Here is a 15000-nt window from a genome sequence, read left to right as displayed (position 1 = left end):
GAAAATTGCAGTTACCCCCACTCCTGGGCAAAGCGGCAGCTAATATAGCACCCAAAATCGTCCCGGGGCTCACCTGGCAGAATTTCACGAGATTCGTGATCCACACCATCAGCCCATCACTAGGGAAAGTGGTGGGACTATCCCAACTGGATAGTGTACCTTTCGATGGCAACTTAGACAATACTTTAATCTAGGCGAGACGCCTGGTCACTGCTGCCTACCCGGAGGCAGATGACGAAACCCGGGAACAACTCATGTTTCACGCAATTATAAGGATCCTCCCCAGTTTCATCAAAAAATATTTTATCATACATGACCCTATGGGAGACCTGGAGAAAGATATCCAAGTAACGAGGCACCTTCTAGCCATACATTCCACCCCTCAACACATCGGCACAATTGATCAGTTTCCCACGGGCATCATCGCGATTGACCTGTGGGAATTTTCTGCTTGATGCCACGGATGCCTCATTCACGACATCCGCGAGCAGCTCAAAGCTGCCTGGCACAGCAGGACCACGAGAGGGCACCTACAAGCCGCCCTGCCACACGCCGATTGCCCCAAGCTTAGGGGAAACAGAAAAAACTGGAATAAAAAGCACAGAAGGTGCTCACCACCACCCCCGCACCCTCCTATCCTAGTGGGGGCCACCTCACATCCCCCCCTCAGGCTACGACAGGGGGAAATGGCACATTTCCTTTTACTCCCCTCCCTCTATCTCTTCTCTTTTTCCCTCCTCTTCCTCTGATCCACCCTCAACCACCTCATCTTTTTCGTTCATCCCCCCTACCCCATCCTCAACCTCACCATCCCCTCGGACCTCCAGCTCGTCCCCAATAACCTCACCAGATGCCCTGCTGCCCACCACATCCCACACCTCACCACCCACCACTCCATCACGAGCTCAGCCCCCTGCTACCACCTACAATGCCCCATCACCAAACATCCAGACAACACTGCGAGGCCGCACCTCCCCACCACCACCGGTTCCTTCATTGCCCATACCTCACCCCGCCTGTCCTTGCCTCCGACAACACACACCACCTGCCACACCCCACTCCTAAGCCCCTGCCACCCCACCACCACTGCCAATACAACCAACTCCAAACAACCCACCACGGTTCCAGCACCGTACACCGCCCGCCACCGCCCCCTCACCTGCACCATCCCCTGGCTTCGCACCCACTGTCCACCCCACACCGCGAGCACAGAACCCTGCTACCGCCCGCACTCCCTCCTCACCACCCACACCTCAAGCCACCTCACCACCGCTACCAACCTTCAATGCCAGAGAACCCTCACATCCCCACACTTCACCCACCTCAAGCCCCACTGCCTCGCCCACGCTCACCATTGGAATGCCGCCCAAAAGTACCCCACCCAGGTGCACCACTTCCACCGCCACGCCACACGCAGCCACAGCACCAAAGGGCTGTGCACTCACCTTACCACTCACTCCAACCCTAAAACCTGCCCTCACCCGCTCTGGCCCCCTTCCACTCCTTCCAGCAAGACACACCACCCCCTCCCCAATCCCAACTCCGCCTTCCCCACCGCCAACCACGGCCGACAACCCTGACCCTGACTCCTATGATTGCTACATCTCCCCCCCGCCACCTCTCTCTCCCTCCCCCTTCCCCGCCGCCTCCACCTCACCTCCCGTCACGCCGCCTCACACCTCACCTGAACACTCACCAACGCCACCAGCCCCCCGCCGCTCCCCCACCTCCTCACCACCCGCCGCCTCCTCTCCCACACCCAGTCCCACGTGTCCCGCCCACACCCCCTCCACCCACAACACCCTTGCCCCAGCCATCACCCACCACTGCCACTGCAACTCCCAGCCCACTGCCTGCACACATCCCCACCTCCACCTGCACTGCCCACAACCCCACGACACCACTACCCACTCACCCCACACCCTGCTTCCCTTGCTGTGCTGCCCACACCCCTGCCACTCCACGGCCGCCCTTGCGTGCCCCACACACCTCACACACACGCCAACCCCACACACCCACACCAACCCTCAAAACAACCATCACACGCTCCGGGCACCTCTCCCGACCACCTGCCCGATACACCCACTCTCCCACCCCACCCACCTCACAGCAATTTCACACCCCTACCATTGCCCTAAATCATCTCACACTCATGATACACCAAGCACAAATCCCGGCCACCTACACTCCCCAGAGATGCTACGCCGCATTACCCCGGCATAAAACCCCAGACTCACCATCCATCTCCACCATTCAACACTTCCCCACACCACGGACAACAACACCATGAAGATATGGAAAGCTGTATGGGTATCGTCCCTTGGACATAACCAGCAAGTCCGAGGACCACACCACCTTCTGCAACCCCTCTGCTCCTCCACCGCCTCATCCACCCTCTTCCTCACCAGCAATGAGGAACAAGACAAAAACTCCACCACCACAGCCTGGCACGCCCTCCCCCAACACCTACAGCCAGTCTACACCACCTACGACACCAAAGTTTACCACCTCCAGTCACAGGAACGTGACTTTTTCCCAGCAGATGGTGGTAAAATGCAGTATAGTGCCCCCGAAAGTGCCCAGACACCCCCACAAGGAGCCCACATAAGAGCAACGACAGCGTGGCAGGACTCGGAGCGACAATGGCATAAGTCCTTCCGGGCCGCATGCCCCTATGACCCAGAGCTCGTCAGCCACCACCATAGCAGGAATACCAGACTACCTTCCAGGCAAGCCTTCCCCAACCAGCTAAGGGGTGGAGCTGCCTAACCAACTCCTGCCAGCATCCCAGAGACGGCCTGTAGCCGCTCACCCCTCGCTAAGGAGACGGTCTGTAGCCGCTCTGAGGGTTATAACGAGATGGCCTGTAGCCACTCCCGCCTTTATCAGGAGACAGCCTGTAGCCACTCTGAAGGTGTCTTCCTTGAGACGGCCTGTAGTCGCTCACCCCTCGCTAAGGAGACGGCCAGTAGCCGCTCCGAAGGTGATTCCCAAGACGGCCTGTAGCCGCTCAACCCTCCTGAAGGAGACGGCCTGTAGCAGCTCCCACCTTCATCAGGAGACGGCCTGTAGCCACTCCGAAGGTGCCTCCCCTGAGACGGCCTGCAGTCGCTCGCCCTTCCTGAAGGAGACGGTCTGTAGCTGCTCCGAAGGTGTCCCCCCTGAGACAGCCTGTAGCCACTCAACCCTCCTGAAGGAGACGGCCTGTAGCCGCTCCCGCCTTCGTCAGGAGACGGCCTGTAGCTGCTCTGAAGGTGCCTTCCCTGAGACGGCCTGTAGCCACTCAACCCTCCTGAAGGAGACGGCCTGTAGCCGCTCCCACCTTCATCAGGAGACGGCCTGTAGCAACTCCGAAGGTGCCCTCCCTGAGATGGCCAGTAGCTGCTCACCACTCCTGAAGGAGACGGCCTGTAGCCGCTCTGAGGGTAAGAAGGAGACGGCCTGTAGCTCTCGCCTTCATCAGGAGATGGCCGGTAGCTGCTCCGAAGGTGTCCCCCCTGAGACAGCCTGTAGCCGCTCAACCCTCCTGAAGGAGACGGCCTGTAGCCACTCCCGCCTTCATCAGATGGCCTGTAGCCACTCCAAAGGTGACCTTGGGTCTGCTGGCAGTTGCCCACTCCCCCAGGCCATGCCAGTAGTCGGGACTTGGCAACGGCCTGTAGCCACGCCCCCAGGAAGCTACAACCAGTAGCCGGGCCCTACGGCAGGAAATGGCCTGTAGCCACTCCTCCGTCTGAAGCTGATGCCTGTTCCCTGACCCACGACCCAGAGGGAGTCTAGGGCCTAGATGAGTATTGGAGAGGCCCCTTAGTCTCCCCCGGCCTCTGCTCCCTACAACCGGCTCTGGAGGAGACCCACCTGATGGACCCCGACGCAGACCGGTGCCGCAGCCTTTTCCTGTCAGTGCCGCCGAGCCCTGGGAACCGCAGCCCTGGGGACCGCAGCCCTCGGGAACCCCAGACCGCCCCCAGGACTCCCAGGCGGGAACTCCTCACACCTCAATGTCGGAGATCTTCGTCCTCCGTCAGGAGCCTGAACAACAGATTCAGGCAATTGTTCGGCCCCAGCCCTGAGGGTGCTCCTGTCCCCAGCCCTGAGAGCATGGGACCCTTTGTTACCCACAGCCCTGGATGAGAACGGACGTCCCTGTTCGTGATCCCGTGGCCTCTGGATAGTGGATACAGAGGCCCCCGGTGGTGCCCAGCCCCATTGGTAACGGAGCTGTGACGCCCCTTCGCCCTTGCACCTGACCACCACGATGCCCAGACCCGACAGGAGTGACAGTAATAGTGCAGTGTTTGTGACCAAGTGATGTAAAGCCAGAATAGTGAACTAACCCTCTAATGGAAGTCAGTAATAATATCAAAGTGGTGGAGTGAATAACAACTACGGTGAACAGTGTATGTGACCAAGGGATAAAAAGATGGAGCAGTGAGTCACCCCTCTGATAGGATTCAGTGATAATACCAAAGTGGTGGAGTGAGTGACAGCAACAGTATAAATACAAATACGGCCACCCAGTGAGAGTCGAGTCTAACGGGGTAAATACACTACCATCAGAAAATATCTCCTGACACTAAGACCATAATCAGACCCCAGTGACAAGGCAACACTCCCCAGTAGGAAATAACCTTGATAACTCCACGAGTATAGAAAACCCGGACTTCCCCTAATTAAGAACACTCTGCCTCTAGTGCTATTCACTGTGACCCAAGCAGTACCCTGCGTGATACTGATAACCATATCTAGACATAAGAGTTTGTTATTGCCCAGTGTACTTGTGTCTGTAACATCTACTTGTTCCCCTGTCTAACTAAGTTTAAGGTTGTTGCTTGGAGTTTTTGTGTCCTACCTCTCTCTTATTTGTCTAAGCCCCGGTCTAGAAAGAGAGCCCCGCTATGTGCTAGGCGTTTACCGGACCGGAAGCTGAACCAAAAACACCTAGCATTACAATACTAAATGAGATTAAGAATCCGCGCATATTTACCGTACTGTTTTGACTAGGTAAGTGACAGTGAAAACACATATGTGAAAATTATGTGTATACACAAAATAATACCGAAATCAGCAAGGATCATACAGAATTGAGTATGGTGTAGAGAGGTGTTGATGGCAGCATTGTCCGAAGGCGAGTGGTAATGTTCATGACCGCTAACTCTGGCGGGCGGGATGTTGATTGCCAACATTTACATCGGCTGAAAAAAAAACTACCATAGTTTGGTGTTGACAGAGGGCTGTTGAAATGCGAGTTCCAGCACTCCCTGTCATTAGCTTTCCATCCATCCTGGCAGTACTGCCCTGCTCGACTTGTGCTACAGTCTACCACCTGTAGATGATATAGTACCTCTAGGTGATGGTAGAGCGCTACCTCTCCCAGCGGGGCAGCTACCCGGGCAGGATGTGAACTCTCGACCTCTTGGTCTTAAGTCAGGCGCTCTACCACTGAGCCCCTCCTTCCCTTGTCAGACGGATGCACTCCACTGAGTGCCCCTCTAGTTATAGTTGTAGTTATTATTATAGTTGTTATTCGTATAGTTGTACTTACTATTGTTTTCGTTGAGGTTATTGCTGTTGTTTTAGCTGTGGATATTGTTGTATTAGTACAGGCTGTAGCTATAGTTGTAGTTCTTGTGGCTGTAGTATTGTTGTAACTAGTTGTTGTAGTTACATTAATTGTGGTAGTGGTTGTAGATGCAGTAATAGTTGTAGCTGTTGTAGTGATGTTTGTAGTTGCAGTGGTTGTAGTTGTGGTTGCTGTTGTAGTGTTTGTAGTTAATGTAGTAAAGGTTGTAGTTGTAGTGGTTGTAGCTGCAGATGACGTTGTAATGGTTGTAGTTGTAGTGATTGTAGTTGTAGTAGTGGTTGTAGTTGAGGTTGGATTTACAGTGGTTGCAGTTGTATTGTTGTAGCAGTGGTCGGCATTGTAGTTGCTGTAGTAATGGTTGTCGTTATTGTAGTAGTGGTTGTAGTTGTAGTAGTAATTGTAGTTGTAGTTGTTGTAGTAGTGGTTGTAGTTGCAGTTGTTGTAATAGTGGTTGTAGTTGCAGTTGTAGTAGTGGTTGTAGTTACTGTAGCTGTTGTAACAGTGGTTGTAGTTATTGTTGTATTCATAGATGTAGTTGTTGTACTTGCTGTAGTTGTAGTTATTATAGCTGTAGTTGTAGTTGTAGTATCAGTACTTGTAGTTGCCGTAGTTGTAGTAGCTGTAGTTGTGGTTGTTGTATTTGAAGTTGTAGTTGTGGCAGTAGCTGTAGTTGTAGTATTAGTAGTTGCTGTAGTTGTAGTTGTTGTAGTTAAAGATGTAGTTGTGGCAGTAGTTGTAGTTGCAGTAATTGCAGTTTTAATTGTTGTAGTTGTAACTTGTAGTTGTAGTAGCTGTAGTTGTTTTTGTGGTTGTAGTTGTAGTAGATGTAATTGTTGTAACTGCAGTAGATGTTTTTGTAGTCGTGGTAGTAGTTGTAGTTGTAGTAGTAATTGTAGTTGTTGTAGCTGTAGTAGCAGCTGTAGCAGTTGTTGCTGTTGCTGTAACAGTAATAGTGGCTGTTGTTGTAATCGTAGTTGTAGTCGATGTAGCTGTCGTTGTTGTAGTCGCAGTTATTGTGGTTGTTGCAGTAGTAGTTACTATATTAGTAGTAGTAGTAGTTGTTGTTGTTGTTGTTTGTTACCAGCCGGGAAGCAAAGCTGGTATTGTTTTCAATTACTGTGTGTGTGTGTGTGTGTGTGTGTGTGTGTGTGTGTGTGTAACTTCGCAACCACTCAAGATATCACCACAAAATTTTACAGGTTTGTAGTAAGGAAAAAAAAAAAAAAGCGATCACGACTTCGAAATTGGTGAAAGTAGGTCAAGGTCTGTCTGTCTGTTACCAAGATAACATCGCAACCGCTCAAGGTATCATCACCAAATTTTACGGGTGTGTAGTTAAGGATGAAAATCTCCTACGAGTATTGTTTTCAGTTTGTTTGTCTGTTTGTATGTCTGTTGGCATAATAACTTCGCAGCCACTCAAGATATCATCACAAAATTTTACAGGTGTGTAGTAGGAATCTCCTGTGAGTTCCAAATTGGTGAAAGTAGGTGAAGGTCTGGGTGTCTGTTACCACGATAACTTCGCAACTAAAATTAATAATCACAAAATTTTACAGGTGTGTAGTTGGGATGAAAATCTCCTACGAGTTCGAAATTGGTGAAGTAGGTCAAGGTCATATTTCGAGCCATGCTTGATATGCACTGGCTCGCGGCTGGTGTGATTTCCCCCTTGAGGGGCCTCTAGTTTTCCATTTGTCTGAGTGTGTGTCTGTGTTTGTTAGCACGATAACTTCGCAATCACTCAGGATATCATCACAAAATTTTACAGGTGTGTAGTACGACTGAAAATCTGCGAGTTCGAAATTGGTAAAATTAGGTCAAGGTCTGTGTGTCTGTTGCCAAGCTAACCTCGCAACCACTCAAGATATCACCACAAAACTTACAGTTGTGTAGTAGGGATGGAAATCTCCAAGGAGTTCGATTTAGGTGAAAGTAGGTCAAGGTCAAGGTTATAGTCCAAGCCGCACTAGTTATGTATCAGCTTGTGGCTGGTGTGATTCCCCCCCTTGGGGGAGCCTCTGGTTAAAATTATTATTATTATTATTATTATTATTATTATTATTGTTTGTTGTTGTTTTGTTATTGTTATTACTCATGTTCTTGCTCTTGTTGTTATTGTTGTTTTGGATTTGTTGTTATCTTTTGAATTACTTATAGGGTAAGACTAGGAAATGTATCCTTCCAACCCCGAGACATTAACCTCCGTTCAGTGCTGAGCCCACTCTGATGCCTCACGGCCATGGAAGCAATAATCATTTCAAAGAAAGTCAATGCAGTACTGTCTGGCAGCCCCACAGTCTACAGCGCCATAGTGCCAAAAATGTTGCTTCACTTTGGAGCTGCTGACTGGGAGGCTCTCAGGCAGTACTTCTTTGATTTTCCCTGGAATGATTATTGCTTCCATGGCCAAGTGCAATTTGAGTGTGCCTTGCGCATGACAGAAGTCTCGGGCATGGAAGCATACATTCCTTTCTCTTATCCTGTGACTAATGAAAAAAATAAAACGACAACACTTGGTTTAATCACGCTTGTTCTAATGCTGTCCACAACAAGGAGAAGGCCTACAAAACGTACTGGAGCCAACTCACCCCTGAATCTCATTTCTTATGTTTCTGCTCGGAAATGTGCTACGTCTGTTCTTCACTCTGCTAAAAATGATTTCATTCACACTAAATGCTCTGAACTCTCCAACTCAAATTCTTCCTGCTCCTTCTGGCATCTTGCCAAAAACCTTTCTCACAACTTTACCTTATCATCCATCCCTCCTCTGTTCCATTTTGATGGCTCTGTACCTATTTCTTCTGCTGATAATGCAGAACTCTTTGCACAGACTTTCTCTTCCAATTCCACCTTAGATGATTCCAGTGCTGTTCCTCCATCACTTCCCTCCTCTGATTTCCTCATGGCTGACATTAAAATTTCTTCCGTTGACGTATTTTCTGCCATCAGTGGCCTCAATGCGGACAAGGGCCTTAAGGGGTCCCTCCTGTTGTTCTCAAGAACTGTGCTTCTGTGCTTACACCCTGCCTAAACACTTTCGCCTTTGTCTATCAGCTTGTACCTTTCCTTTTTGCTGGAAGTTTGTTCTCATTCAGCCTGGTCCAAAGAAAGGTGACCATTCCCATACCTTTGACTATCACCCAATTGCTTGAACATCTTGTGTTTCAAAAGTTTTCGAGTCATTCTTAACAAAAAAATTTAAAGCCTCTTTCTTATCACAACTTTCTTTCTGATTGTCAGTATGGGTTCTGCCAGGGATGCTCCACTGGTGATCTCGCCTATCTTTCTGACTCCTGGTCATCCTCCTTTCAGGACTTTGGCAAAAGCTTTGCCATTGCATTTGACATCTCAATGGCTTTTGATCAAGTCTGGCATAAACCATTAATTTCCAAAATGCCCTCTTACGGTTTCTATCCTATCTGTGCCTTCATCTCTAGCTTCCTTTTTGGTCTCTCTATAGCTGTTGTTGTAGACAGCCATCGTTCTTCTCCTACAGCTATGAATATTGATGTTGCTCAGGGCTCTGTCCTATCACCAACTCTCATCCTTTTATTCATCAATAACCTTCTAAGCTGTACATCTAACCCTACCCACTCATATGCTGATTACTCCACTCATCACCTTTCCAGTCACTTCTCACAGCATCCATCTCAGCAGTTACTTCAACAAAAAGAAATGAGGCTCTGGCATACCTAATGTCTGACTTCATCTCTTTGACTGGGGTAAAGCTAATCTTGTTTTTAATGTATTAAAAACCCAGTTCTTACATCAATCAACCGGACAAAATCTTCCATACAGCACCCTCTAATTTTCAACAATATCCAACTCAATCCTACATCATCTTTAAACATACTTGGGGTTTCATTTTCTCGGATTTTATCTTAGGAGGAACATAATACCTCTCGTAAAATCTGCTTCCAAGAAATTATGTGTGCTAAGCCGACTCCATGCCATCTTTATCCCTGCACAGTTGTTGACTTTATACACAGATTTTACTCGCCCCTGTGCAGATTACAACTCTCACGTGTGGAGAGGCTTCCCATATACAGCTCTTCTCAACAAGGTGGAGTCAAAGGCTTTTTGTCACATTTACTCTCCTCATCTTACTGGCTTCCTTCAGCCTCTGTCTCTCTGCCGCACTGTTGCACCTTTATCTCTTTTTCCATCGCTATTACAATGGTCACTGCTCCTATAAACCGTCTGCTTCCATCCCTCCACCATTATGGCGAGCTTGCAGCACCCATCTAGCAACAAACTCTCATCTCTTTTCAGTCCAACTCTTTAATGCATGAGTTAACCATTACTCCTAGTCCTTCATGTATGCAACAGGTCAGCTCTGGGACTGTCTCCCACTATCTGCATTTTCCACTGCCTATGATCTCCAGTCTTTCAAACAGTGTGTCTAGGCATCCCTCAATGCATGGATCTTTAATTGGCTCACTGTTATCTTGTGTGTTTTTTCCTGGAGGGGAAAATTTTCAGGCTTTTGGCCTTTGGTTCCTGCTAAAAAAAAAAAAAAAATACTTTGAAAGCCAAACCAACTCATGTAACAGTACAAGGAAAAAGAAATGACTGTTTATTGGGTGAGGTGACCCCGGGGGTTCCACTTCTGCTAAATATTGGTTTAGGTGGAGATCTACCATTGTGAAAAATTTCATACATCTAGATTTTTTAAGAAAAAGAAAGAAAACTAGGGCATAGCCCCTCCTCGACGAACTGTTTGATTTGGGGGAATTCCACTTGGTCCACAACCTGGTTCAGGTGGAGGGCTGTCAATGGGATAAATTTCGTGCTCCCAGGTAAAAAACTATGGGTGTTCATAACAGCTTTGCTGGGATCAGCAGAGGCTGCCCCTCCTCAAAAAGGGTGGCTCGCAGGGATCCCATCCTGGTTAAAACTTGGCCCAAGTTAAGGTCTACCACTGCAGAAAATATATTCTCATGGCCATTCATTTAGGGGGTGTCCCCCCGTGAGGCTCAGCTCACGGGCATGCCAGCCTCCTAAAACCTGGTCCAAGTGAAGGTCTACCACTGCACAAAATTTATATCCTAAATAAAAAACTATGCCGTGTGCACTGCCTTTGACCAGGACCCCTGGGGGCTGCCCCCTTGGGGATCCCAACCTGCCAAAAATCTTTCCCATGTTGAGGTGTCATTGTGCAAAATCTGATTATCTTAATACACATCCCATAAGGCCTGGACCTCATCATTCAAAACGAGGCCATAAGTCAGTGCATAAGTGAGTGAGTGAGTGAGTTAGTGACACTTAGGGTCAAGCTCTCTATTTGGCCATCCCTGTGGGTAGGACAAAAAAACTGACAATAAACAAATTAGCAGTAGGAAAGAGATTAGGGATGTTTGGGTTGTCCTCCAAATGATCAGGGATATGGGTAGCGTGCTGTACAAGCTGCTATATGTCATTTAGGACAGAAATGGTGAACGCTTATTCACCAAGTGGAAGTGGAAAAAGAGGAGAGTCAAAGTTAGCGGTGAACACTGAAATCGCCCAGAATGGAGATTCCTGAGAAAGGAGAGATGGAGAGTATATGTTCCACTTTTGAAAGTAGAGAGTCAAGGAAATCTGGATAATCAGTAGAATTTGGGGATAGGTAAACAGCTAGATATGATTAGTCAGCAACTGACAGAAAAACCATAGCCAGAGCATAATGAATAAACAATATTCAAGTTTAGGTACACGAGAACATGACTGGCTGTTATGCACGCACACACAATAATGAACCTTGGTTTCCAAATGAGTATAGAGAGTGTAAGAGGATACAGAGAAGGGTTCACTCTCATTAACATCAGACAACCTAGTTTCGGTAAGCAACTGAGGAGGAGAGGTGATGTTCACCAGAAAGGTATGGGCCTAATTGGATCTAAACTGTGCTAAACTGACCTGAAATGACCTGACTACAACGAAGTAGATGTAATGGTCCAGACTGGATCTGAAGTAACAGTGATGAACCTGTGTCCAGCTGATCCTGGATGGACCTAATTGGTCCTTAATGATCTTGCATGAACCTGGATTGATCTGAAAGCTGAACTGGACAAAACTGAAGTGAATGTCGTGTACGTTATTGGAAATGAATGACCCGCATTAGGCACCGTTTCACCGTTTGACAAATTGTAAACTTACCTGAAATGACCTAATGCGGCTGAACTGGATGCAATTAGAATGATGGGACCTAAAATGACATTCATGAACCCGTATGCTCACAACTGGTCCAAAATGGACCATAAATGATCTGAATTTAATTAATGAAGACTGATTTGCCCAGATCCAAAATGATAAAAAGGGGCCTTGATTTCTCTGAAAGAGTGCGAATATGTTAATTATATCCTGGAAAAATCGATCTTAAGGGGCCTGATTTTAACCACCTGTATCATAATTATGCCATTCAGCTCGTTCTGGAAATCATAGGCCATTTCGACTGTTCTAATGATGATTATAGTGGCTGATAGTCAGCTGGGTGAGAGTTCCAGCAGTACAACTCAGGGACATGGTTCACAAAAATGACTGCTGATTAACGTAGCAGTCTTCACTTTTGTAGGGAAATATATTTCAGTTTCAAAAACCTAATTTCCTTACTCCAGGGAGGAAGATAATATAAATAAAATATTTTATAACTTACAAATTTTGGAACAGCAAATATTTCATGTACTTGGGAAGCAGGAGGACCAAATCGTTCATCAGAATCCCATCAACTGCCTCCTCTGCCACCCACTCTGGCTCCAGGGTCGGAAAGCATCTGAGATACATTAGAGAGAGAGAGAGAGAGAGAGAGAGAGAGATTAGATAGAGTGCATAGTACATGCTTCATCTTTACTCATTTATTTTGCATAATTCAGCATAAACTCTGACAAGGATCACGCATGTTGCGAGGACAGGTAACTTACTTTGAATCCATTCCTGCAAACATGCCAGTCGAAATCATCACCGGACACACCACGGTCGTCTTAATGCCAGTCTTGCCCTGAGCCTGTGAGTACAGCAAAAATATATGGAAATGAAGGAAGCAACTCATCAGTGAAGATACTTCAACTCAGTGACCAAGTTAGAGAGAGAGAGAGAGAGAGAGAGAGAGAGAGAGAGAGAGAGAGATTCAAATTGTTTAAACTCTGCAAGTTTCGTGTTCCACCTTCAGTGATCAGTTCATTTGGAGATGTCTGGACATACTGGTAGTGAAAATTTGGGAATAACAGAAAGAGGAATAGTGTTGTGCCCTCCATGAAGATAAACTGTGAGTTGAGGGAACAAATGGTTCCAGGACTTGGGTCATAATCGCCAATTTAGTATACTTACTTTCAAGCAGGGACAATGGAAGTTTTTTTTTTTTTTTTTTTTTTTAAGACACTGATGTGGCCTGGCACACAGCATGGCAGGTGTATAAACCAGGGTTGAATGCATGCATCCAGCTCAGAACAGCAAAAATATCGCTCCAAATTCCAGATTCTCCCGAAGCTGTGTTACTCAGGAGCTCCTAGGAGCATATACGAACAATATGGCAAGTGATGGAAAACATGACACGATGAAATGAATGAAATTACGGAGGCTGAAAAAAAAAAAAAAAGAAGAAGGAAAATCTTCCATGTCGCTGTGCACAAGCAATGAATTTAAAGCTATCGGACTCAATCGCTGTGTGTGATATAAAATATCAAGTCAGGATCCCATGCACTCCCAAGGGAATGCAGAACGTTCTGCACACACAGTATACTGAAGTACTTCCATGCAAAATGCCATGATGCTTAACCCACCCCGTCCCAACGACGTATGGGTACGTTGCAACGATTTGCATTTGCCAGTCCCGGCGACGTACCAGTACGTCGTGCAATTGCAATGTGCATAATTTCGACAATTTTCAAATTTCACGCTTGATTTGCGGTACGTACCCTCGCCTGACCTTCCCCTACCTGCCACCAGGTGGGGACACTCGGCGACCCCGCGCGACCCGCGCTAGCCCGCCACTCGTCCACTCACCTGGTAGCCACGGTCCTGCTCAGACATGGCTAAGAGAGGTCTCTCAGAGAGCGAGATTCAAGTCGCCCTGGACACCTTTACCAGCGACAGTGATTCCCCACTGGATGACGAGGAGATGGACAAGGATTATGTGCAGCCAGAGGAGGAAGAAACCACCAGCAGTGACGAGGAAGTTCCGTCACCCAGGAAGCGGCAGTACGTGACTTACCGTGCTGCTAGAGAGGGGCAGGAGGCAAAGAAGGCACGTGGTATATCATATCCCTATCCCCAGCGTGCTTTGGAAGCAGAATTCGAGGTCGAGGACAAGGACGAGGACGGAGCCGTGGGACGTGCTGCCACGTGGTATGGACGGGAGGTGATTACACATCGTGGCCCAGAGCGCACACCACGTCGTATGAGCAGGTATGGGCCTAGCATTCTGTTTGGGGAGCTAGGAAGTCAAGTGGAGGGAGTGGGGAGTGAAATGGAAAGTCCTGGGATTAGGGAAAGTGAGAGTGACGTGAGTGAGTCATTGCTCTCCCTAGTGTGAGGCGGCAAAGTGGATCACGTGGGCCAGTGCGGGTGCGTTCATTATCACGTGGGGTTGTGAGGGAGGGGGAAGGTGGGGAGGAACCACTCCAAAGCACGTCTTATGCTCCCCAATATCCCCTAACACGTGGTCGAGCAAGGTTGCGTGAGAGAGCACGTGGTGTGGTAATGGAGGGGGAAGGTGGGGAGGAACCACTCCCCAGCACGTCTTCTGCTCCCCAATATTCAACAATTTCATCCCCACAGCCCCCTAATGTTCCTCAAGGCCGTAAGGGTAAGGGAAAGGGAAAGGGTAAAGGCAGAGGGAAGAGGAGTGACAGTGGGGAAGCCCTCCGTACTCCTTCTCCCCCACCTCCCCAACCAGGATTTCCTCCCCACCCAGACGAAGGCGGTGATGGGGACGAGGGATTTGTGTCGTGGGATTGGGAGGATGGGAGTGATTTTTCTCCCCTCATTCACCCCTTCACTGAGCAAGGGCGATCTGGCTGCATTGCACCAGGTATTCACTGTAATTCAACCAGGTTGGATTTTTTCCACTTGTTTTTCAGTGAGGCATTCGTAGATCAGATCGTTTTTCAAACAAACCTGTTTGCAAGCGCCCAGCGCCTAGAAAGTGAAAGATAGGGAACAAGGAGTAGGCATTCTATGATCTATGATTACCCTGTCTCCATTCCAGAAATGTTCTTATTTTTTGCCCTTGTCCTTTTGATGGGTATAATAAGAAAAAATAGAATTCCTGCTTACTGGACTAGGGACCCTGTTATGTTTACCCCAATATTTGGTCAAGTGATGAGCCGTAATCGGTTTCAACAAATTATAAGTCGCCTCCATTTTTATGATGCTCATGACCCTGCAAATGCAAACAACACTGACAAAATGAGGCGAATTCGGTTGGTCTTTGATCA

General features: G+C 48.1%; 1 protein-coding gene across 1 annotated transcript in view; it reads right to left on the bottom strand.

Moving 5' to 3' along the window:
• Window positions 1-5669: 5669 nt before the first annotated feature.
• The window catches only part of LOC145392677 (epidermal retinol dehydrogenase 2-like), a 150504-nt gene continuing 141173 nt past the window's right edge, over window positions 5670-15000 (bottom strand). Inside the window, exons 6-9 of the mRNA XM_080266988.1 lie at window positions 12487-12569; window positions 12222-12338; window positions 6180-6248; window positions 5670-5808 (exon numbers count right to left, since the gene is read on the bottom strand). Coding sequence (XP_080123114.1) covers window positions 5670-5808; window positions 6180-6248; window positions 12222-12338; window positions 12487-12569 — 408 coding nt within the window. The remainder of the gene's footprint in view (window positions 5809-6179; window positions 6249-12221; window positions 12339-12486; window positions 12570-15000) is intronic.

This window comes from Coenobita brevimanus, chromosome 23 (genome assembly GCF_032717465.1).
Source record: "Coenobita brevimanus isolate Jiangsu-jjx chromosome 23, ASM3271746v2, whole genome shotgun sequence".
In the NCBI taxonomy this organism is placed as follows: Eukaryota; Metazoa; Arthropoda; class Malacostraca; order Decapoda; family Coenobitidae; genus Coenobita; species Coenobita brevimanus.
This window is presented reverse-complemented; position numbering and strand designations above follow the sequence as displayed.